At 50.1% G+C, this 25,213-nt stretch overlaps 1 protein-coding gene across 1 annotated transcript; it reads left to right on the top strand.

Moving 5' to 3' along the window:
* Positions 1-24,663, top strand: PIK3R6 (phosphoinositide-3-kinase regulatory subunit 6). Its single transcript, XM_067308298.1, has 19 exons — positions 1-34; positions 3,077-3,160; positions 4,575-4,666; positions 8,919-8,987; positions 9,582-9,714; positions 11,252-11,321; positions 11,729-11,912; positions 13,065-13,212; positions 14,465-14,551; positions 15,278-15,734; positions 16,457-16,571; positions 17,585-17,707; positions 18,233-18,343; positions 19,955-20,045; positions 20,868-20,938; positions 21,507-21,597; positions 22,120-22,190; positions 23,497-23,609; positions 24,378-24,663. The coding sequence occupies exons 1-19, from the start codon at positions 22-24 to the stop codon at positions 24,532-24,534; spliced, it is 2,280 nt and encodes a 759-aa protein (XP_067164399.1). The 5' UTR covers positions 1-21; the 3' UTR covers positions 24,535-24,663.
* Positions 24,664-25,213: the final 550 nt, after the last annotated feature.

Consider the following 25,213-nt stretch of genomic DNA (forward strand, 5'->3'; position numbering starts at 1 on the left):
TGCTGCAGCCTTGGCCTGGCCATGGAGAGCGCAGGTCCGTGACACCTCATGTGGAGGGGCAGGAGAGCTGCCGCTGGGGCTGGCAGGGGGCTGGGCAGCCGGGGCGCTGTGGTGATACCCACCTGAATGATTCACCCACCTTGATTTCCCCACTTGCGAAATACATAGTTATTGAGGGAAGGATAATTGTCTTTGGGCAGAGTAATATCGTGCAACGTGTGCCATAACTGCACAAGGTATTGGAAGACCCTGCTTGATAGATGGGAAATGAGACATGGAATGACTGAGGAACGGCCTGGAGATTTCCCGTAGAATGGGCACTTTGAAAATGCTAGGTTTGGAAAACATTCACATCTGAATTTTAAAACAGGTTCATGTTTTATTGTATGTTTTTTCCCATCTGTGCTTTGTTTTTATGCTGTTTCACAATGTGTTGTCAGTCTTTCTGCACCTCTAGGTCAGGATATAAACACTGAAGCATTTTATTTCATTTTTAAGTCACTAATGGCTGTTGCTAGTAGGTTGAGATTTGTTTTTAGATCAAAGGGTCTCTTGTTTATACTGGAACAAATGCTTTGACATTCTGCTCCCCATGAAGAAACCTCAAGATACCATGACTGCAGTCTCTTTGATTTAGAAAAAGGGGACATAATATTTATATCAGTGCTAAGAAAAAAACTTCCCATAGTAATTGAAAATATACACAGATAGAAAGAATAGGATATTTCAAGTAGTCCATTATGATGTGTAATTCTTTAGTGTAAAAATAGTAAACATAATAGTAAAATTCAGGAGCCTTATAAAATCACATAAGAGAAAATAACAGAAGAGAAAATACAAATTTCCAAAGCAAAATTCTGATGCTTCCCCAGATAACACTTCAAAATGAGAAAAATTCCTTGGACACTTTTGCTCTGTAATTTCTACCTGTGGGGGTGCAATGGCATGAACTATGGCAGCAGGGGTGGGGTTTTCCCCACATGCACACTTAACTTCAGCAGCACATTCTGACCATTTTGAACCTGAGTACGTGCTTGTTTTCTAACACAGTCTTGACTGAAGTCATGGGAGTAAATACTCCTTTGCAGAAGAAGCTTGAATTGAATGAATCCTCTGCACAAGCATCCCTAATGGGACGCATTTCCTTGGGGGCCAGTAAATAGGAGTACTGTGTTGGTTTTTGGGGTGACCCAGTACCCAGGACATCCCCAATACCTTCAGGTTTGCATTTCCGCACCTTGTTTTAAGCAGGTCTTGTGTCTGCTGCCCACGTGCCCTGGTCCCCCTCTCCTTGGACTCTGGATACTGCAGTCTTGGGCTTGGGGGGAGCAAGTGAGAGGCTTTGAGAGGCTCTTCATGAGTCTGGACATGCTGCTTGCCCTGGGAGCTGAGGACGAGAAGGTGGCAAGGATGCTGTGAGGGGAAGACTGCTCCTGCCTCACTGCAGTTCACCTGCTGTGCATCACTGGTGGGAATGGTGGCAACTTTGGGGTGCCACAATGACTCCCCTGTGTGCCAGCTGTGGGCAGGGCAGGAAGGAGGCAGGGGGAAACAGGCAAATTCAAGAGCAAAGCTAGGCAGGGAATGTGGTAATTTCAGCAATCCCAAAGGCAACCCCACATGCATGAGACAGCTCACACCTGGCAGTATGTGTTTTGAGCTCCCTTAGGAACTGGGCAAATAGCTCCTTGCTTGCATCCTTGCCACATGGGCAAGACTTGCTTAGTCACTGCTGACAGCAGTTCAGGTGCCATCAGTGAACACAGATGCACAAAACTGCACCAGGAAAGGACACTGGGATGCAGTTATCACAAATACCTGAGATCCGTCCTCAGATCAAGCCACGTTCTGACTGCTCCAGACTATAACCTCCTGCAGATGGAGAACATCACTTAATAATCCTGAACTTTGTATAGTGCTTTTCTCATTACAAGGGAGGAAGAATCATTTTGCAGATGGGGAAAGAGAAGCCCAGTGCAAGGAGGGAAACAAAGACAGGCCATGGTGGAGCAAAGGGACCCTGCATCGTTCCTGGCCCATACCCCACATGCCTTCAGGGCTGACTTTTATTTTACATCTGCAGTGTCTCAGAGCACGTGGCCAGCCAGCTGACGTGCTAGCTCGCTTGTGATCATGAGTGCTCACCCTACATACAAGTCATACCCCGAATAGAGTCTGAGGTTGTCAGACCGTTATTTTTGTCCGAGGTCAGGATGTAGTTTGGTTTTGATGCTGTAGAGTACAAGAAGTATGCATGGTGGTTACCAGACAATGTTTCTCACAAGAGCACCGGCCTCAGGTCCCTGCGTCAGGGAGCGGAAGGTGCTCGGCAAGCCGAGGCCCCAAGGTGTGGGGCCATGCCACAGGCGTGAGGAGCTGACGGGTGGGTGGTTTCATGCTGGGGAGAAGCTGTGAGGGTGGAAGGGAGGCAGTGAAATGCCCAGGAAGACTGGCTCTGTGTGGGTTTCCCACAAGGGGGTGAACTGTAGGCACAGACCTCATCGTAAGCGTGCTCCTCATGATGGGTGCCTGTGAGAAAGTTGCCTCCCCTCCCCAGGCGGCTCCCAGCCAGGCCAAATCCACACGGTGTTCTGTGGTGTGTGGCCAAAACACAGAAGTGTTTCTGGTCTTTCATAGTGCCAAATTGCACTTTCTTTTCAATAGCTTCTTTTTTTAACGTGTAATTTTTTACTGAACAAAGGAAGAGAGGGAGTCTGCAGTCTTACCTACATGAAAAGTTCTCTGCAGAGTTTCTCCACTGTCACGTCCCTACAAGACTGTTTTGCTCTTCAGTATTGCTGTATGGGCCACCAGTTCATGGGAGGCCATTCAGCCTCCAGCCCCGGTGGCCCTGGGGAATGCTCTGACTTGTTTTCCTCAAGTGTCTCTCAGGTTTGAGAAGCAGGGAGGGAGCAGGGCCGGGAGTCACTGCACTCACCACACACCCAAACCTGTTGCCAAATCCACCCTGGGTCCCATCCGCGTGCAGGCCGGCGGGCACATCTCTGGGAGCAGGTCTCCAAGAGGTGCAGGCACAGAGCTGGCTCCGCTGCTCACGTCCCCTTCGTCTCCCCAGAGGTGGAGTCGGACATCCTGCGCCGTGTGCGTACCCTGCTGCGAGAGCTGGACGGACACCACCCAGCCTTCCAGTGTGACCGAGGTAAGGCGAACGGCCTGGCACAGCTCCCACGGGGGCCCCAGAAGGGCTCAGCACCAGCCATCACCCTCGCTACCTCCCTGGGTGTTGCTTTGCCCCAGACCCTGCACTGTTCCTCCTCTCTCAGGTGGCACCAAGGCCAGGGGACACAGGGTGGCTCCACCTTCCTCACAGCTGCTCTAAAGTCTCCAGTCTGCTCCCAGAGGTGCTAAATCTCTGGCAAACTCCTGGTGTCTGTCACGCACTAACCTCAGCAGCTTTCATCCCTCCTCCGCATGGCTCTGTTACATCTCCTTCGCCCTTAACTCACCCAGAGCGGCCCAGTGTTGAGGTGGAACATTAAATGATAGAGTTTGGCTCTGTTCCCAGCTCTGACACTGACTCTCTGCACAGCCCTGTCCAACTCAGTACCTCTGTGCTTCAGTTTCCCCATATCTCCCCGTGGGCATATCACTTTGCAATGCACTGCTAGGCTCCTTGATAAAGAGTCATTTGAAATCTGTGTGTTTCTGTTAAAGCTGACCCAGCAACTGGACTGTTACAGCCTTAGGAAACATAATTGATTTTGAAAAATTGATTTTACTTGGAGCACATGGAATATTTTACAGTTAATTAAATTTGATTTTGCCTTGAACGAACCTTGACATCCGTAGAAGTGAGAAGCTTCATGGTCCTTGCTCTGAGTGTGAGTTATTGGCAGCCAGAGTTCAGGTGCTGTGTGCTGGGACTGGCAGGAACCCAGATTCCCCGGGGCAGGCTGTGAAACCAGGCAGTAATAAACAGCAGCAGAGGGAACAGAGGCTGAAAGGAAACTTAAGATGTTTTCTAGTCCATTGCCCGGTCTTGCTTTTTTCTAGTCGCTCACTCCCAGGATTTCAAGAGCATTTGTGTGCTCACAGCCTGGCTCTATATTATCATCTCTACATGGAAAAGTGGGACTTGAAAACACTGATGATTTTGCTCACAGCAGAGAGTGAGTAAGAGGGAGAGCTTAGCTCAGGAATCCTGCCTCAGTCAAGCCCTAACCAGGGCCAGATGACAACCTGAGATGCACTGGTAGTAGCTGTAATCTGGGGAGTTGCTCCATATTAACACTAGCCTGATGGAAGTATGGGCAAGCCCTGCAGTTCCATACTTAGCTATTTCCAGCTCCTGGAAGAGAGAGGGCGTTGCAAATTACCTGTTATGCTTTCCCAAAAGTCCCATGGTGTTTCAGGTACGATACATTAATACTGCATTCAGAATCACGGCACTGGTTTAGCTCTGATAGTGATGCCAGTACAGCATCCCAATGGCTGTTTTATGGAGCAAGAGTACTGCATAGTGCCCAGGTCTCCTGATTCCTCTATCAAACCCTGCTTCTGACCCATCAGTTCCCTGCTTGGCAACCTGACCTCTCTTGGTTTTCACTTCTCAGGGATGCTGCGATGGACCTTGCATAAGAAGATTGATCAGAATCCCAATAACAGCTCCATCCTGGTTGGGATCCTGGTGAAAGAGCTGGAAAGGGTGAGTGCTGCCTTCTCCTGACTGCCACAGCTGGCCCCTCCGCAATGTGTGCCCTCGGTGCTGCTGTAGTGCCTGGGGGGAGCAGAGCATCAGGAACTCGTCTGTACCAGCAAGGTTCTGCCTGACTCTCTCTTGGGGCATCCCCATCTCTCCCTATGAGCCCCAAAAGTCAGTGCCTCTGGGAAGATCTTGGCTAATGTGTTTCTGGGCAACTGAGGCCCAGCTGGGGACCATGGCTCATAGCAAAGAGTGGAAAAACTCTGTGGGACACCAGGGTAGGGCTATAGCCTGGCCCATTGCCATGGGAAACAGGCTTTGCCTCAAATGATGGAAATTTCTCCTTTATGTCACTTACTCCTCCCAGAATAGTTTCCTTTCATTGATTTGTCACTTTCTGAACTAGAGCATCCTCCACATCTTGGGGTGACCAGTTTAATGGTCTATTATGGTTTAATTAGATGTCATGTGCAGAGGTAGCACCTTTTGTTTCTTATGAGTCTGCCTGATAATTTCTTTTGGAGCTTTCTCATTCTGATGTTAGGAGGAACAGCTAATGATCCTCCTCTACTTTCTCCTCTCCATGCGTGGGGGGGGCACATCCCCTCCCTTTCCCAGAGGAAGAGCCCCTGTTAGTCATCCTTTGGGCAGAAACCTTCCCATACCATTTTCTCTGTATCTTTGCTGTTTCTACTTTGGAGCTGAAGGGATGGAGCTGCACACATACACACTGTGGATGAACAGGGCACAGTGGCATTCCCTGCTTTGTCCCCTACTCCTTTTGTGACAGTTTCTAACACTTGCTTTGCTTTTTTCAATCCATTAAATTTCAATATCCAAGAGCTCAGAGCCCATTACCGCCCATGCAAAGCCAGGGCTGTTTTCCTTTATGTGCCTTGCTTGGCATTTCTCAGCTTGCACGTCTCCCACCAGTGGATGCTGAGTGCTGGGAGAGCTTTCTACAACGTGTGCTGTTGTTGTTCCTGGTTACTGCCCCAAGTAACTCAGCACACTCTGCAGATGCTGTCACCTCGCTCTGTCCACGCTGCTGTGTCACACACTTGAGCCATGTCAGCCCAGCACAGATCCCCATGCAGACATCAATGTGCTGGGAAAATTTAGCAGTTATTTCTAATCTTCATTTCTCACCTTTTAAGTAAGTGAGTCCATTTGCAGGCTGTTCCTCTCACGCTATTGTAATTTAGCTTCCATCAAAGCCTTGGGGAAGGATATTTATCAAGCAGCTTTTCTAAATCCAAATAGACAGGAACACCCACATTATCCATGGCTATGGATGCAGAGACTCCTCCAATGTGGTTGAGGTCTGCTTTCCTCTACAAAAGCCATGTCAGTTTCTCCCCATTATAACTATTATTGCTCTTCTGCTCTTATTTTTGTTTGCCCAGGAGGTATGTCAGGCCTCCTGGTCTATAATTCCCTTCATCTCCCTGAAGCTCTTCTTAGAAATTAGTGTCACATTTTTTTTTATTCCTCTGGCAGTGTGGCAGCCCTGAGCAGTCAGTACCAACCACAGATAATAATTCAGCAATTTCATGCTTGAGTTCCTCCAGGGCTTTGGGCAAGTATCAGCTGGTCTCAGCAATTCAGTATTATTCATTTTATTGACCATTTCTAAAGCTTTGTTGTCATCAGTTCAATTTAAATCAGAGCCATCAGCACATCATCCCTGAAAAAAGATGCTGGAGCAAAGCTCCCTAAGCACTAGGGCATCAATGTGAGGATCTCTGTCAGCCGCTTGGCCATCCTTGGCTTGTCGAGTCTTCTCACGTCTCGCCAGCTCTGCACACTTTCTGTGCTTCACATGGCCCAGGAGCCAAGCCACTGCCTCAGCGCACCAGAGATGATGCTTGCCGAAAGCGGGGCCAGATTCACAGCACATCCCTCCCTGCCACTGGGATGCTAGATTTGTCACTGTAGGGTCCAGGGTTTGGTGTGGTTTATGCTGTAGGGATCAGGGCTGGCCAAGCTCAGATCCTGCCCGGGCTCCCCTGGCAGCAGGGCCTTCTGCTCTGCATCACAGCTCCAGCTACCCGCTGCTGCGGCTCTGCGATGGGCTGTATGTGGGAAGCAATAAGCCCTGGCTCCTCATAATTTGCTGGCATACTAGTGTTCAGCACAAACCCATCTATTTGATGGGAATAATCTAGCTGAAAGGTTTCCAGACTAGCTCCAAACACCTCTCAGCCTTATGGACCTCTGCGCTTTCTCAATGCTTTCGTTCACATGAGAGAAAGCTCAGTTTCTGCTCCCAGTTCCCCTGGCCTGTGTGCACAGGGATGTTTTACAGCACAGCCATCTCTGCTGCCTCTTGTGTGGGTTGCTCTCATCCCAGCACCTGTAGCCACGTTCTCAGCCCAGCCTCTGGATCAGCGCTCTCTTGGGAAGCAGTCGCAGATGCCCCTCTGCCATTCACTGTGCTGAGCCTGCCCTGGTACAAACCTGCACCTGCACCAAGCAAGGACAATATGGCATGGCCCGTTCCCCCAAACGCCACTCTGCTAGGAGTGGAAATGTGGTCCAACAGAGTTACAGGAGGGCAGAAGAACACTGGCCAGTATAAGGCACTTTCATGCTGTTGTAAGTCCATTTCCATTAGGGCCAGACCTAGATAGGACATTATTTAAAAGGGAAATAAAAGGAGTGCTTGCCCCAGAGGTGATTGCCTTGAGTTATCCCATGAGGTCTCTTCCTATGCTGTGAGGTTTCCCAACAGAAGAGTGTGCTCCCTTGGAGGCCTGACCAGCGCAGCCTGCCTGGGTGAAGGCATGCTCCTTTAGCTGCAATGAGAGGGACTGATGTTTCCTGGCTAATGCCATCCTGGTTGCTCCCTGCTGATAAAGCTGCTCCTGTGGGTGTGCTGTCAGCTCTGTGACATTCATCCACCTCCTTGGTTTCAATACTCTCTTCCCACCTCTTCTGTCTTCCTCCTTTGCCCTCTGCAGTGCCCTTGGCCAGGCTCTTTGGGAGCACAGGACCTGGGCAGACACCTCTCCCTGTCCAGCACCCTAGCTCCCAATCCGTCTCTGGTCGCTCAGGCGAGACTTCTGGGCTTCTCATCCTGGTGAGGGGAGAAGGACCAAACACAGCCCTTGTTGCACACCCCAGTGATGAGATGACATCAACCACCCTGAAATCAGTGTCACCAGCATCACTGTGGGCAGGCAATACCCCCTCTCTCAAAATGAGCATCCATGAAGCATGGGGTGGAATACCTTTCCCAGGTTTATCCAGGGGCATTCTTGTTTTTGGAGATGTAGTAACAACCAGACCAGGTTGCAGAGAAGGGCTGAGGCTGTATTGGGTCTAGCATCCAGCGGGCTTCCCATGGCCCAGGATGGGGAACCGATAGCATCTCTCTCCTCCCTGTCCGCTCTAGTTGCTCACACACCAAATGCAAAACAGGCTTTTTCCAGAGGATTTCCAGCCAGTAGTTTTATATTTCCACAAGAATTTTTCCAATGGAAGGAGCTCTCTAATGAGCTCAGTTAGAAACTTTTGCTGTTTCTGTCCCACCACAGGTGTTCTCTATGCACTGTACAGCTCTTGGTGTGGCAAATGACACTTCTGCACCGGGCTCCTGAAGCCCTCATGCCCCTACAGCAGGCTCTAGCACTGCAGTACAGCTATGGCCACAGCAGTGTGGCCTGTCCCACCTGCATCCCTCCCCAGGGCTCAGCTCATGCAAATGGCCCAGGAGGCAAGACCTGTCTGCTTCGGGACCTGCCCCAGGAATGTTTTTCCCACTCTGATGGTCCATGGAGGGATCATACCTTCAGCCCCAGCCTGCAGTCATGTTTCCCAAAGTGCTTTGGCCTAGCTGGGCTTGGGCCTCATCTGTCCCCTCACTGCTCTCTGAGATCAGCTCAGCCACCTCCTTCTCCTTGCCATGTGGGGATGGGCACTGTGTCCCTCTCGCATGTCACTATCTGTGAATTGTGGCAAGATGGGTGGTGGAGGAAGCACAGCCTGTTCTTGTTCTGGAAATCTCAGCTCTTCCCAAAAGATGCCCTTGATCCTGAGGCCAGGAGCATCATCCCCATGCCATGCTGAAGGCCCGCATTACCCCATTTGCCTGAACCACTGAGGAGCCAGAGGATGGCACATCCCATGGGGCCTGTGGTGGCTCCCCTCTTAGTCTGATTTCCACTGCTTAAGACGCTGCTCAGACATCTCACCACCTTGTCAGTTGCTGGCTGGCCAGGGCAAGCACTGATTGTCTTTTTCGATCTTGCAGGCTGAAAGAAGTGACTACAGACATTACATCATCCCCTTGCTGCATACACTGATGTATGCATTGATAAAGGTAACCTACCATGGGGTTTTGTTGGGACAAAATCCAGGGGAATCAGAAGCCACAGGGTGGACCATCTGAAGTCACTCGGCAGCCCTTGCTGGTCCTAAGTGTTTTGCTGTGCCATACTTATTCCTGTGCTGAAACATCCCAGTACGTGCCCAGCAAAGCTCTGGAACTAGCACAGATAGATAGATTCAACCACGCACTTCCCAGTGTGATGTATGAAAACTTGGCTGAGACATTGGCACCTGTTATGTGTATGGGAGTGATGAGTTCTTCCAAATGACCCCCTTTTCGGGCAATATTTTGGTACCCAATGGTGCAAGGAGCCACATTGCTGAAAAAGCCTGTTTGCCCAAGCACTTTTCCAAACGTGGCCAAAAGGTGTACCTGCAGCCCTTCAGTGTCTATTGCTGGAGGTCTCCAGAACCATCTTAAGCTCTGGTTCTATTTTATATATTGTATTTAAACCCAGACTGAATTGGGTGTAGCTCTGTGTCCTCCTGCCCCAGGGCACCCCATGCAGACGTTTCTTCTGAGGATAGAGCATCGTTTGGGATCGTTATCCATAGCATCTCTTTAATGGATTCTTTTTCTCTCCAGGCTCCCTGCATCTCTGAAGATCTTTGCAGCAGAGTGTATGATTTCTGTAAGAAGCTGCTCACCCTGCCCAAACCTTTCTGTACCATTGGTTTGGACTATGCTGTCAGGCTGAAAATGGAAAGGACAGCCCCAGGTATGTGGGCTTTCCCTCTCTGTCCATGTGTGGCACAGTGAAATGCTTGGGACCTCGAGGTAACAGCAGCGTGGGTTTCTGTGCCTGTGCTGGTCTTTGCCTAACACAGTGAGATGTGGCAGAGCAGAGGTGCAGGCAGGGATTTCCGCACAAGGCTGGCCAAACTCATGAGGGACCTTTGAAACTGTTTGGATGTGAAGCCTAGGTTGTCCCCTCCTGATTTCAGGCTGCCAACCGCTGTGCCTTAGCTACTAGCAGAAAACCTTGGTATCCTCCTGCTGTCAGTGGAGATACCATAAGAGTCAGATCCATCTAAGGGCTGCCTGAGCTGTCATCTGTATAGGTGAAAGTCCAGGTGGTTATACACCCTCCACCAGCTATATAGGAAACCAAGGGTGCTGATGTGCCCAGCTGGGGCACCCCAGTAAATTCTGGGGGATGAATTGTGGCCCAATGAAGTCTGAAAACCAACATGCTACACCCCCACCATTTTTCAGAGATCTCAGTTTTGTAACGTGAATGTTGTATCTAAAAATGAGTTGCCTCCTGTCCAGCATGGGCTCTCCCACCACTACCTATTTATTATAATCAAGTTTTAAGGCTAAAATACCGCTAGTGTCTGCAGAGAACAGATCCTTTTAGAAACAAAGCCAGGGAACAATTCTGTTTTCCATTTTCTCTACATTGCTCAATAAAGTTCCTCTTACTGAAGTCTCCTTTAATAAGAATGTCTAAAAGCAATCCTTGAAAACAGTCAGACACCTTGTGAGGTGGAGATAAAATACAAGGAGCCTGGTGGGAAATCAGAGAGAAAGTGTGGTTATCAGGAGTCCTAGTCCAACACTATCACCACAACTACTTCGCTGGCAGCATTTTGTCTGGAGCCCCAAGGTCCACCTTCACCTCACCTGACTTTAGCTAAATCAATGATTCAATATGGAGAGATGGGCATCTCCAGCAGAGATTCATTCCACCTAAGCTAAGAGCTTCTCTTTGGGAGCACCATGGGGTTTAATAAAATGATTACACACTGTAGTTAGGTACTTGAGCAAAATGGGCTGGATGTGGGCCCTCGCGTCTCGGTTACCCCAGTGCCATGTGCAGGGAAAGCACACCCCTCCTGATTCGGAAGGGCTTTGTGCTCTTAGTATCCATGCAAACAGTGCCCCCAGAGGTTTCCCCAGTGTAGAATCAGGTGGAGAAGTCAGGGACTTGGGCTCTTCCTCCTGCTTCTGACTCCACCCACAAACTCATAATTCACTGAACAAAGGAAGGGAAACACAGGAAATCATCCTTGAATAGAAGGTTTTTTCTTCTTATTTAGCATGGTCTATCTTTGTCCTTGACTATATTTAGCATTGGGTCTGATTCTTGGCTCTCTTACATAATCTCTCCAGCAACATATTTTCACCTATTTGACAGACCTACTGTCAAACTCCAAAGTGCTACTGGGAACATCACCAAGCTGCTCTCCTGAGTTGTGTTATTATTTCTCATGCTCTGATATCTGCACGTTTTATCTTCTTGTGTTTGTTAGGTATGTTGTACCAAAGAATGGTGATTTCCGAACAAAGTCTTAAAAGTGACCCGTACCCTTATCAGGAAAAGTGAGTCCTTGAACATGTTGTTACTTTTATTTCTGTTACAGCATTTTAATCTTGCAGTAAAATTTGTCCTGTTCCTGAACTCTGAATTTATATTGGATAGAATAGACAATTTTGACATAAACTACATGGCAGCATGTGGTATTGGGGGACAGAATTTGGTGCTATCCACTGCCTCCCTAAAATAAGCTTTGTGTTGGGAAAAGCATGCTCTTCCCATGTGTCCCAGTTGATTTGCATGGTTCTGGGAAGTGGATAGCTTTTCTGGGAGAGACAGGCCAGAGAAAGTGAATATCTGCAATAGCCCCTTTTTAGGGATATTGGAGATGTGAGCTTCTCACTCCCACCAAACGTCAGTAATTGGGAGTCCACATTTCATCTCTTTCTCCCCATCCACCTGCCCTATGCAGGGTTTTCATCTTTGCAGATCCGGAGCTGCTCTCCGAAGCCATCTGCAATGCGCTAGTCACCGACACCGAGGCTGCTCAGGTTTCCCAGAGTCCCCGGGCGTGCATGTCTTACGTGATCATCCATGCCATGCTGGCAGGCCTGGGTGAGGGCTGTGACATCAGTGGCTTAAAGAGGAGCCTGCAGGTAATCAGCAGCATTTCTGCAGTGATGCGCGTGGGTTTCTAACAGGCCCCTCTCTTGTTGGGCACCCTGGAGTGGGGAACAGTTTTGCAGCAAGTGGGGAACTGGCCTGGCCCCTGGTTGCTGGTCACCATCCCCAGTAGCCCCAGTGTGGCTTGCAGGGCTGGGCTATGAGCAGGGCTGGTGTTAAACCAAATAAATCCTTCAAAAATAAAAGGGTTGCTGCAGCAAGGGGGTAGGAGCAAGAAACAGAGGCATGGGAATCTTTTTTGTACTCTCTTATCAGACTGCTGCAGATGTCACTTGTACTCACCAGCCCATGGGGATTGCCAGCGCCTGATGGGAGGGATGGTTGGGGGTAGCTGGGGATGAGATGTTTCGCACTGGACATGCAAAAGTTGTCTGCCATAGCTGGCTGGAAAGCAAGATTGTCATTATCAGGGGGCAGGGGGATTTTCTGTTTTTTTTTTTTTTTAATCTAACTTTGGCCACATTTCCTAGGCAGTTTTGCCCAGCGTAAAGGCAAAAGATGGAAATATGTTTGGTTCTCCCAAACTGCTTTTCTTGATGTGGGGGAAGGGGCAATGTTAGGCTGTTCAATATTCGGTTTGAATCTTCAGTGTTGCACAGCAAAGCTGGGCTCTGTGGCTGAAATATATGCTCCTCTGTGAGCCTTGTTTTGGCATGAAGAGCTGCTGGTCATTTCAAAAATATCTCAGCAGAAAAGATTCAATGAGTTTTCTCCAAAATCTCCCTCAGGGAGCTGTAGGGCCCTGGCAGCACAAATGAGTGGTTCAGACAATTTTGCAGGGGCTCTCAGCAGTTTCTGCCCCAAGGACACGTTTGTGCCCTTGGTGTCTGCTCTTCCCATCTCACGGGAGTCTCTCAAGCTCCCGCCTCTGTGGCAGTGCCCATCAGCTGTGAACCTGGTGGAGGAAAAGCCTTTGAGGGGCCAGTACAGCCAGCCTCTCTCCTCCTTCAGCCTGCCATGGCCAGCCCGGGGTCAGGAGGACACTTTTGTCTTCTGCTGCAAGATGGTGATTTTTGCAAGGTTCATTCACCCTCTTCCCACATCTTGTGCCTTCCCACATCCTTGTCCATTGAGTGTCTTCTCTTTTCATACCTCTGGGTGTTAATAGTGGCTCTATGTGACAGGATATGCCCGCGAGCGATGTAGAGCACTGGTTCCGGCAAGTGGTGGTGGCAGTCGAATGTACAGGAAACGAGGTGAATGCAGACCGCAGCCAGCACATGGCGAGGCTGGAGGAGATTTACCGTGCTGTTCTTGGCTCCGTGCCAGCAGGTAAGTGTTGGGCTGGCTGCACACAGTGGGATTAAGGGAGTCCCATGGGGTGGCTCGAGTGGAGCTGGCAGACCCCTTCCTTGCTGTGGTGTCCTCCCCTTTGCCTTCCTCCAGCCGTCCATCCCTGCCTCCACCTTAGCTGCATTCATCAGCGGGCTCGGGGCTTGGTCCTTGCACCCTGGCTCCTTGAAGCAACCCAACCTCCCAGCAGCTCTGCTCTGGGATGGCAAACTGCATGTGGTGCTGGAAGGCAGATTTGTCACCCGAGGAAACAGACTGTGGCAATCCCTGCTGCTAATTCAGCTGCCCTGAAGCCCAGAGACGTGTCCACCACTTGCAAAAGGTGCCGTAGGAAGTCTTTGTCAACCAGGAAGGTGGTACACACTCTCCAGTGCTCTGCTGGTGTAAGATGTGTCCTGGCAGGATCTAGATTGGGAAAATGCTGTGCACTGCTCCTTGTACCAATGCAGTGGACTCTGGTTTCTGCCACCTCCTTCCACTCCCAGCAGCTCTCTGTTCTGGCGTGGTGTCATTGTGGATACACGTTATAACTAACATCGCCACCTGCCACAGCTCCTTGCACAAACTGGGGTAGACCAGAGTAAAAATGGGGTCATGTTTCCCTCTTTCCTGGCTGCTCTCGGTGTAAGGCCCCTGTACTCCCTTGCACTGGCCTGGTGCTTGTGAGCTGGTCCGTGATTACCTGAACTCACTGAAAGAGCTGGCAACCATCCTGCTGCCAGATACCAGGAGGAGCAGCCAGCAGTGAAGGAAGAGGAGTGATACCTTCTCCTTTTTGTGGCAGTGAGCTATTAAATTGTCTCACTGCTTCTCAAGGAGCCATAATGGGTGTAAAATAGCCCACAATGGTGGGGTCCTGCCATGTGGGTTGGAGGTCGGTACTAGAATCAGTTTTATTTATTCTGCAATCCCTCTGCTGTCTGCAGTGGAGAAAGGTGCTTCAATGCCCTGTGCCTCAGTTTCCCCATCTTCATTTCTCCCTTCCCCAAATGGTGTAGGTACACCCTTACAGCACAATTTGTGAATAATGGCTGGAAACTCTAGATGAGAGCTGAAGACTGTGATTACACCCTCAGGATCTGGTCAGAAGGCAATCAAGATGGGAGAGCCCTGGAGGCTCAGTGTGTGTTATTTCAGCCAGCATCCGACACAAAGTACCAAGGGGGTTCATGCACCTGGGTGGGAAAACTGGCTTCTCCCATGTTTGAACAAGCCTCCTTGCTTCCCCTAGGTGACACTCCCTTAGGAGAGCTCCAGGGTATCCCTCTGCCCAACCCCAACATCAGCTTTCACCTCTGGACAGAAGACGACCAGCTCTGTGAGTGCCCTTGTCGGGGACTACGGTAAACTTGGACCATGCCCAAGGCTGGAAAACCTGTGCAAAACGTGTAACTTAGCCCCAATTCTTTGGACATGAGTTTCATATCTGCTGGCTGGGAGCCAAGCTCCTGGGCATTGGGTGCTGACTGCACCTGGCTTCCCTGTCGTGGGGCATCAGGGCCAGACCAGGGCAGTATGAAGGGAGAGGGGCAAAGGAGAAGAGCTGAGGACCCTATGTGAGAGGCAGCAAGAGGACATGCCCAAGGTACCTGTTTCGAGTGATATTGAGCTATCTTTGTGTTGGAATAGGAAATAGAACTGAAAGACTGACTCCTCTCAGAGTTGATGGTGGAGGTGTTGGCCCTCTGACTGAATAAGAATAGGGAAACTGAGGCAGAATTAGAGCTCAGCATGTGTTCGGCTTTATTTCCCTTCTGAGGGCTCCCAGTTGGACACATTAAAGTGAGGCATGAAGGCAAGGGGCTGGTGGCTGAGCCAGTGGGAGAGAGATGGTCACAGGGCAGAGCTGTCTGGCTGCCTGCCAGCAATGCTAAACCAGGATCCTGAAGCCATAAAATTGGCACATCCATCTTGCTGAGGTGTGTGAAGAAGGTGCTTGGGTCTGGGGGTGCGGAGGAAGGGCTGCCCTGCGCCAGGCCCTGGGCAGCACTTGGTGACTCCCGTACACTGCCTTTGACCACCCCTGGGCTTTCTTCTTCCCCAGGGAAGGAATTGGTGCTGTTCATCCGCCCGCTGTCACAGAGCTGCGAGCCGGACCTGCTGAGCCAGGATCTGGACAACTTTGAAATCCAGGACATCATTTCGGACTGTGAGTGCTGCAAGCAGACCCGCTTCTCCGTGCTCTCCACTGACAGTGGCATCGAGCGGGACCTACCCGCAGCGGCTGAGGAGTCCGTAGCGCCTTGCAGAGCTGAGACAGAGCAATCCCGGCTCCAAAGGAAGGGTGGCATTAAGAAAAAGGCGTCCCCGTTGGAGAGCGTGGCCTTCCTGCAGGCTGGCTGCAACAGTCCTGGGGCAAAGCAGGTGATGAAGCCGCAGAGGAGGTCAGGCATCACCCCAGAGCCTGTGGCCCTGCTGCAGAGACAACACACTGCCCGCATCGTGCTGCTAGGGGATGACAGGATCCTGGGGCGCTTGGCCCAAGCATACCACTCATTGAGGTAACTGGTCACCACCCTCTGTTCGGCTCTTTGGGCTGGGGATAGGGAAGACAAAGAGGGTGCTTTGCTGTTCAGCCTGTAGAAGCAGCCAGGACAGGAGGGGATGTGGTTGGGCTCTAGCATTATCTGGGACAGGATGGGACCCAGGTGTTCTGTGCTCGAAGATGTCAGTCTTCGCCGGCTGCACGGCGCTGTTTAGCCTCATTAGCCCAATTGCTGAACACAGGGAATCTTTCCCTTCTGTCTGTGAAACAAGTTAAAGGAACAATAAAACCAGGCAAGTTTCTGATAAAAAACTGAAATTTTCCAGTGCAGAAGGGAAAAATCCTAAAGAAAAATTGTTTCCTAGCCAGCTATGCCCAAGCGGGTGATCCAGGCCACAGAAAGCACTGTGCAGTGGGTCTGAGTCACAATGCAGGCAGCAGCTTAGGGACCAGAACTGGGTGAGGAGGGGACAGCTGGTGCCATCCTAGAGCTCATCCGTGGGACTCCCGTCACCCCGCTCATCTCCTCTTGCTGGATTTCCTCACTCTGAGAACCTGAGGACATTACTACTATCCTGTTGCACTGGGCAAAGGAGGCATGTAAGAAGTGTAGATGCATGCAGTTCATACCCTTTTTGCAGAGCAGCTGTGGTCTCCCAGCACTGCCCAGCCTTGGCCAGGAGCCATTTTCCTCTACCTTCACCTTTAGACGTAGTTATGTTATTTTTCCATTTCAAGGAAACGAGAAACACGACGAGTTTTCCTGACTCCAAGGCTGAACCTGCAGTTCTACCACATCCCGGTTGTGACAGGGCAACCAAATACATTGGCTGTTGCGGTGAGTTTGGGCCCAGTGGCTCAGGGCCTTGTTGCTGGCTGCTAGCGTCTGACTGTTTTTTGGAGGAGGAGCATGAGGTTTTACAGGAATTCACATCCATTTAATGCCTAGTTCCTAGAATAAGGAGAATGGGAACCAGGCCAGGGCTGCTGGGCTGGGTTTGCAGGCTGGCTTTGGGAATCCATCAGCCCCAGAGATGTTCAGGTTGTCCCAGCCACTCTGAGGGGATAACTGCTAGCCTAGAAATGACATGTAGTTTTGCTGCTATGCTGCAGCTCTACCCAGCTGTAGGGGCATTGAGGGAGCTTTAGCAGAGAACCAACGCTTTTCCTTCCTCCCAAATGCTCAGGAAAAGTGGTTGCCCCTTTCTGAGGTCTTTGTCTCCTGGGTTTGCTCCAGTTTTAGTTCTGAAAGCCATGACCTTGCAGTTTAGTCTTGGGCAAATCACTTCCCCTCAGAGATCCTCGGGACAGTGATAACAGTCATACTTGTCACAATAGTTTGAGCTGTCCTGGCGCTGGCTGTAAGTCCTGATGAATGTGCCATTATAAAAATAAGTATTTCTTCTTTTAATTCTTCAATGAAATTTGTTCTTGAGCACCAGCAGAGCAAGTGCTGCAAGAAATGTTTTGCCATCTTCTCTGGGCCAAGCAGAGACACTGACCCACTGTCAGAATTTAGTGTCACTAATGCAAGCATCCAATGCAAGCATCACTCACACTAAAAAGGGAAGAGAAATGTCCCTTTTCTCCCAGCCTGAAGATTCCTAGGGAAAGAGATGTATAAGACCAGCCAAGCGGTGAAATTAGGCTCTGCAATGAGTCGCTGCTGGCTTTGCCATGGCCAAAACCATGAAGAATTGGGCTGGCAGCATCACCTTGTCTGCTGAGTATGGGGGAGCTGCTCAGAGAGCATCACTTCCCAGCCTCCTCTGGCTCCTAGCAAGATTTTCCCCAGGAAAAGCAGTTATTTCTGTGGCTCTGGGTGTTTTGAGTTGCCATCTTCTGAACTGTGTGTTTCTCCCGCAGAACTGCCCTGCCGCTGGCCGTGAGGAGCTCTGCGAGGTGGCTGGGTACCTGGGCCGAGCTGACCCGTGGTACGAGAGCAACATCAACACGCTGTGCCACATGATTCCCAAACTGGCCACCATGGTATGAGGGAAACCTTCCCACCTCCCCCAGCACCTCTTGAGCCTGGCCCATTTCTCAAACACTCCTGAAATACCCAAGAACAAGCTCATGCCCTGCAAAGCCCCTCCATGCCCCAGACAGAAGCTTTCTCCCTGCAGACTTGTGGGCCTGGTAGCCAGGGAAGGTGCAGATGGCTAACACTGCCCTAGCCCACAAGACCTATTTGCTACCATGGGGGGTTTTGGCCAAGCAACAGGAAATGGCAAATTTCAAAAGAGAAAATGTAAATGAGGCATGTGCTGAAATACCCCTGCTTTCATTTCCTGGCAGTTTGATCCACCATCGATAGCGTCCAGAAAGGGGCTAGTAGGTGGGTGCGAGCCTTCACCTCTCCTGTTTGGTTTGACGAGTCATCACAGTGCAACTGAGCATTGCCATGGGCAACAGCCTCGTTGCTCTTTCTTTATCTAGGAGGGCTTAAGGGTTTTTGTGACAGTGTTTTTGAGAAGTGACTGTGGCTGATCCACAATGTGATTTTCCCCTCAGCCTTCCTCTCCGAGTAAGCATCTTGTGACTGATCTGTTCCTCACTGATGTGATCGCGTACTATGTCCGCATGGGCATCCAGCCTGTCTGCTTCCAAGTGTATGCTGTGAAGGTGAGTGACACATCTTGTGCCTTCACATGGTCCTGCAAGGGCTCGCTCCCCCTTGCTGACAGAGCTGTACAAAGTCAAAGGGCTCCAAGGGCTTAGCCTAGATCTATGTGCTCACCAGCTCTCCCCGTCCTTGACAGGCTTCCAAATCTAGTGACTCCATGTAACACAGCTCAGCTGGAGTCAATGATTCTGGGAAAACTATTTCAGGATCATATAGGACAGCAAAGAGATCCTTGGGATTAGCCCATAAGCCCAAGAATTCCCTGCTCTGCTGGTCTCTGGTTTACTCAGGAGCTGTGGGACCTCCAGGTGATTTAGATGGACATGAATCTTCTGGGTGGCTCTGCCAACCCTCTCCTACACTTTGCAGGGGCTTTGCAGGGTTTCCTGAAACACTGTTTTCTTTATTTATTTCCTGCCAGCTTTTCTCTGAAATGGCATGAGAGTGAGACCTAGTGTTTGATATGAGAGCAGAGAACTTAGCAAAGAACTACTGTATTTGGTCATGTAACAGCAACTCCCCTTCTGCTTCTCTGGTAGTTTTCCATCTTCAAAGCTTAGGGTGGGACCAACGCACATATCTCCTCTTAATCTGCCCATAGCCAGTGTGGTATTCTATTGCATCAAAGGGGCAGCTATTACTTGAGCAAACTGGCACTGGGGCTTGCAAAGAGATGGAAGAGCTTTGGTATTTACTGGTAGAGCACCACAAGGCCTTGAATTAATGGCCTGTAGCTTGTAAGCACTGGGAACACCTGGTCCTCAGCTTGTGTGGCTGTGGATTTTGTTTTCTCAGTGAATTTCTGTTCCACATATTTCTCCTCCAAGACAGAAATCAAGAGCAAGCAAGCGAGTAGGTGACTCAAGCAGGGGAAGAGGAACTGACTCCAGATGTGGTTTTCAGATAGAGGCACCTAAACTACTCTGCTGTAGTACAGGGTCTGATCCTGCTTAATCTAGAAACATTGAATATACTTTGCCATTTTGGTTAAGACCACATTGTTTCTCTCTGACTTCAGAGAGTCTTCCTGGAAGTGAGAATGAAGTCCCACGGGAACTTAATAAATGGATGCGATCTTCCCATGAGAAGAGCCTCTCCAGGATTTTATCTTCATATTTTACACAAAACAAGTCCATGAAGAGAAATTAATGAATAAGCCTCAAGTGATCAGTTGATGTAGGTGTCTCAAACAGACATTACCTCTCTTGGAGCCAAGCCAGCATCCTCAGCTGGGCGTGGGAAGCTGCTCCCTGTGACCTCCATTACCTCTGGGTAGATGGTTGGGAACAGGCTCATCTGTGAGTGAGCAGTGACACCCTGTGGCAAGGCACACTGCCTGTTGGCTCTGCTGGACAGGTTCTACTGGGCTCCCTGGCAAGGCCTGCTCTGCCCCTGGACCTCAAAAAGCAAAGCAAAAATCAGTTCTCTCCATCCCAGAAAATCATTTCTCTCCATCACAGAAGTCCCCTATCTCTCTTGGTGAAGTCATAGTTTCCCTTTGGTGATGTCACACTTGGTTGCTGTGGAGACCACTGGGATGTCACTCGCCCAGCTTGGGGCCAGAAGGTGAATGAGGAGGAGCCATTCTAGATATTTGTCCTCTCTTTCAGATTTTCTTCAACGACCCAGCGCAGGAGCCGGCTGAGGATGTGTTCCTCACAGAGCTGCTCACCAGCATGCAGGAGAGCATCTCCCATAGAGGTGCGTGTCCCTGCCACACACAGCTGTGCAGCCCTGCAGCTGGGGCTGCTGTCCCAGGTGGGGGCCTCCCTGCCCAGCTCCCGCTTGCCCCGTCCCTCGGCCTGCAGCAGTCGAGGCTGTACAGTGAGGCAATAGCCCTCGTTCTCTGATGAGCAGCATGCCTTCCTGAACATCCTCATCTCACTTTCAGGTGCATGACATCAAGCTAAATGAGAGAACTTGTCATCACCAGCTCCTTATCTCAGCCAGGTTTTGCAGGCTGTGGTTTTGTTTGGCTCTGGGACCCTATGGACAGGAAGTGTGAATCCCAGTACTGGGCGAAAGGTGGACATACCCATTCCCCTTCGGAGCTGAATCCCAGTCTGACAAAATGCTTCCAAGCTGAGCAGACTGGAGTTGGACCAGCATCATAGTTTTTGTCGAGAGAATGAGCTGGGATTTAAAACCATCCCCTTTGCCAGATGTTTCCCCTGTTAGAAATTCTGCTTCTTAGAGCTGCCACTGTTGGGACAAGGGTGCTTGGATGCTGGTCCCTTACAGATGTCACATCCAGCCCTTTCTCTGGAGCATCCCTGGTGTCCAGGGGCTGACCCAGTGGATGCTTGCCACTGCGGTTGGGCAGAGACCCTTGAGTGAGTCCACCTCTCTGGATCTCAGTCTTGCATAGCAGAACTGAATGAACAGAGCCTTGGCTCCTTCTGTAGACAGAGGAGAGAGGAGCCAGTGTGCCGTGGGTAGCTTGCCCCACGGGGGCCCACTCTGTGCTGATACAGAGAGGTGGGATGAGTGAACCCTCAATCCTTCCTGCTTCCGCTCTTGCAGAATTAGCCATGTCCAAGAAGAAAATGACATTGGATGGCCCTGGCATAGATCTCACAGTAACATACAGAAAGGTAAGTGGGGCTCTGGGCAGCCTGAAATGTCTCCGCTCACAGGGACACCAACAGGGCATGAAGCTCCCAAAAGAAGTGTTTTTGCCCCCCTTCTTTCCTCTGGAATTGCATTCCAGGAGAGGACATAGAGGTCATGGGGACCTTTTAAGGCCTGTTAGCTAACTCTGTAGTAGTGAAAGACAGCTGTTTTTTTCTTAGCCCAGACATGGCCTGAGAGCCAATCCCTTTATACAGGTTGTGTAGCACTTTGCTCAGTGAATGCTTCCTAGGAGCATTATGCAGTTCACCAAGGGGTACCATATCTGGGCTGAGTGTGCAGGTGTGTACTGCTCCCTGCTCTGCTTCAGAGGCTTAAAATCTCCCTCCTGTCCTGTTCCTCTCCTCCTGTCTCTGAGATGATCTAGGTTTTCCCTACAATGTCCTCCTTTCTGACACTTTTGTGTCTTTCTAAGTAGGAAAAATGAAAGAGAAAACCCACATCCAGCCCGCACCAACCTCCTGGGTCCCAGGATCCCCCCAGCCCTTCCAGGTCTAGCCCCTCTCTGAATTAACGGAGTCTTTCGTGCAGGTAGTGGTGAGTGACCGGGTGAAGGAGGTAGCAATGTCCCTGCGCTCCACGGGTCTGGTGATGAAAGCCATCCCTGCCGATGAGGCCGAAGGTGGGTTCCTCCTGCTTGGGAAGCCGGGGAGGGGATGTGCTGAGTCTCCCAGTGCTCTGTGTCCTTTGATAGTTGAGGAGAGCTATGAGAGCCCCCTTCACCTTCTCCAGGCTGAACACCACAGTGCTTAGTGTTGGTTGTGCCTGGGCTGGGCGGGTTGAATCAGTGCCGTACATATATTGGTGTTACCACGGTCTATGATTTTGCATTTTCTCGTGAATGATGTGACCGGGGACTCCCTGTAACTTGGGGTTCAACATAACCATAATCTGGGCTTGGCAGCATCTTCCTCCTGCAGCAGCCTTTCTCTTTCACCTTGCCCTGAGCAAAGTCACTGAGGCTTCTACCCTGAGCACGATCCCCTCTCCTCATGGAGCTTGCCAGAGTGCTCCTTTTCTGCCTCCATCAGTATTCTACGGACCTCTGCCAGCACACCCTGGTGAGGGAAGTGGCACTAGCCCCACTCAGAGCTGAGCTGAGATCGTGCCATGGTCGGAGGCTAACAAGCCACTTCTGTTGCAGATCTGGTGTGCCTGAATGTGAACATCACTGAAATCATCAAGAGCAACAACTTGTCAGGGAGGTCATTCTCAGTAAGTAGCTGTGGATGCTCACAGTGCATGGAAAGCCCTTATGACAACGGTGAAGGGGGAAACCCTCTGTGGGGAGGGGAGGGCTCTGCTCAGAGGGTGCTTTGGGGTTATTTTCTATGGAAAAGTCTAGGTTTTTGAGCCAGAGCCCCAAATGAAGTCCCTGTTGGTCAATACCACATTAGATCACGTCTCAGGAGACCCTGACCCAGTAAGCCACTGCTGGACTAATTCTGTGACCAAAGGAACAAGAGGAGAAATAGGGCTTAACCGTAGTCCTCGTGGCTCCGCTTGGGAACAGAAAGGGTCTGTAGTTGAGATCAACTCCATTAGCCCCACACCTCCAGCTGCAGAGTCCTCCTCAGACCCCACAGGGCCTGTGGGAATTGGGGCTGTATGCTTTAATGAAGCATAAACAAGAAGCAGGAACTTCAGTGAATCTAATTACCAGCTCAGAGAGACTGATATGTAGGAGGTGGAACTGAACAATCAGGCTCCTGTCCTTTTTGTTTTACGCAAGAGTCCAGGCAGACCCTGGAGGGCGCATTGCCCTGCAGGAATGTATCATCACTGCAGTCAGGCTGGAGCTAAGTATTATTGTGCCTTCCTCATTTGGGGTTGCCTTGGAGCCTTCAGTCTCTCTTTCATGGCTACAGCAACCTGACTTATGGCCTGAAGCTTTGCTGCCCTTTCCTGGACTGCACGGCTGCAACGGCTTCAACGTGTGCTACAGCCATGCATCCCAAACAGCTTTCCACTCTCCCCTTGTCTTGGCAGGACCTGAAAGTCAGGATTTGCAAAGGTGCTCGCAGGACACAGGCTCATTTCCATCCTTCAGTTTGGCTACGTAACTGATTTGGACCTTACCTTAGTCCCTGGGAAGGCTTTTGCAGTGACTGCTGGTGTTTTCAGCTAGCCAGCACTCTCGCTTGATTATTTTCACCTGGCTTTTGAAAACACTGAGGTGCAGCAGCCCACACTGACTCTCAACATGCACCAAGGCCCAGGAGAACTGGCCATGCCCCCTATCCCTCAGGCCTTGCGTCAGACATCCCAAACTTTGCAGCCTTTGCAAACTTTGCCAATTTGCCCATTGCAAACTTTGACCAGGTTGAGATTACAGAAAAAGGAAGAGAGACACACTTCCCTCTTTAAAGCATCCACCTTGCATCACAGTCTGAGGTTAAAAACGAGAGAAATGCTGTCATTTTTCCCTTTCATATCCCATGTGTGCACACCATCAGTCACAACACAGCCCAGGGAAGGGAAGTGAGACTCTCACTGGGCTCTTCTTCCTCTCTTGTTCCAGGCTGTGGCAAACAGGTTGAAAACACACAGTATCAAAATCAGGAGCACAGAACAGAGGCCCTTCACGCTGTGTCTGGACAAGGACAGCAGAAGAGCTTATAGGAATGTGATCAGGTGAGAAGGCCTTGCGTGCCAGGCTTTGTGCATCTCCCTTGTGATCTTCTGTCCCTCCCCATAGGGGTTCCCAGGACAGCAGAGCTGTTTGCTGGGATGTCCTAGTCCTAATCTGGTTACACATGACAAAAGACCCATAGGCAAATACATTGCTTCTACAGGGAAAGCAGGGCAGAGTTAAGCTCTCCTACCTTTGCATTTTTAAGTGACAGCATGAAAATCAAAACGGCTGTCTCACTTTAAATAAGCTGCTGTCATTGAGACAGTGGAAAGAGAGGTACTTCCAAGGACGAACTGAGATATTAGATCTCCTAAATCATGTTGTGGATCTGACCCTCTCTCCACAGACTGCATTCCTCGTCAGGGTATCTCAGGCATACAAAGTTGGGCAGCAAGAACTCAGCCTTGTGTAAATAGCAGGGATTAATATTGATATAGTAATTGTAGCAATGTATTATGTGTTGGAAGTGAACAGATAGGGCCTATGATTGATTCAGGTCCATGAGCCACATGGAGCATATGTGAAATGTGAATTTCTGAGAGTCAAACTAAGCCAGGCTAAGGACACTGATTTTGTGGTCAAACACTAATACACATCAGCTCATCTCCCCAGTCCAAACCAGTTCAAAAGCATAAAAAACTCTCATCTCAGTGCAACAGCTTTTCCTCTGCAGTCAGTGGAGTGACTTGAGGGTTAGTCTGAGTTCAGAGCCTGGCCCTCATGGGCAGATTTGAACATGCAGTAAAAATGTTCTTTTTCTCTTGCAGCGTGGAAGTGTCTCCTTGCCTAGAGCCCAGCTACTGCTTGCAAAAGACAAGGACAATGAAATTCAGCCTGCACGAAGCAGAGGATGTGGGGCTCGTGAAATACATGCCCAAGTCTCTGCTGTTGCCCATCAACACGTTTGCAGGCGTCATCCAGTGAAGAAGACAAGAAAAAGCAGATGTGAGAGGATGTGACACTGGGTCATCACAGAAGAAATGGGAAAAGAAAACACACTAAAAGTCACTGACAGTGATTTTACAAAGGTAATGCTACTTCTAAAGCTGCAAGAGTGGAGATGGATAGAGCTCAAGGAAAGCAGCCATGCTCTGGTGAATGACAGTGATGACCGCAGCTAACATCCCCCTGCCAAGGGGCAGGGTGTTGCTGAAGAACCAGCAGTTTTAACATTTGGTGCAAGCCAGGGAAAACCTTTGGATGTCTTCATTTCAGGTGAAGGACTGGGGAAAATATGGCTGAGGTGATGGCTACTTGCTATGGTTATGGAACAAGGGGCAGGTTCTATCAATAATATTTATTATGGTGGTGTCTCCTAGCCCAACAGGGGTCAGGGCCCTGTTGTGCTGGGTTCTGCACAGGAAACTCTAACTTCAGCACAGAGCAATATATTTGGGCAAATTATCAATTATTCCCCTGATGTTGATTCAAGAGACCTCATTACAAGCCTGACCACAGCTGGGACAGTGTGTGTCCAATGCAGTTTCTATATGGAAGTTAGTGGAAAACCCTCTGTTGTTTCAGGGGGGCCACACAAAGTAATGACGGACGGTGTGAAACAGGGACGTGGGAAATTTGGTGCAATATTTTGGAGAGATGAACA

This window comes from Apteryx mantelli, chromosome 19 (genome assembly GCF_036417845.1).
Source record: "Apteryx mantelli isolate bAptMan1 chromosome 19, bAptMan1.hap1, whole genome shotgun sequence".
In the NCBI taxonomy this organism is placed as follows: domain Eukaryota; kingdom Metazoa; phylum Chordata; class Aves; order Apterygiformes; family Apterygidae; genus Apteryx; species Apteryx mantelli.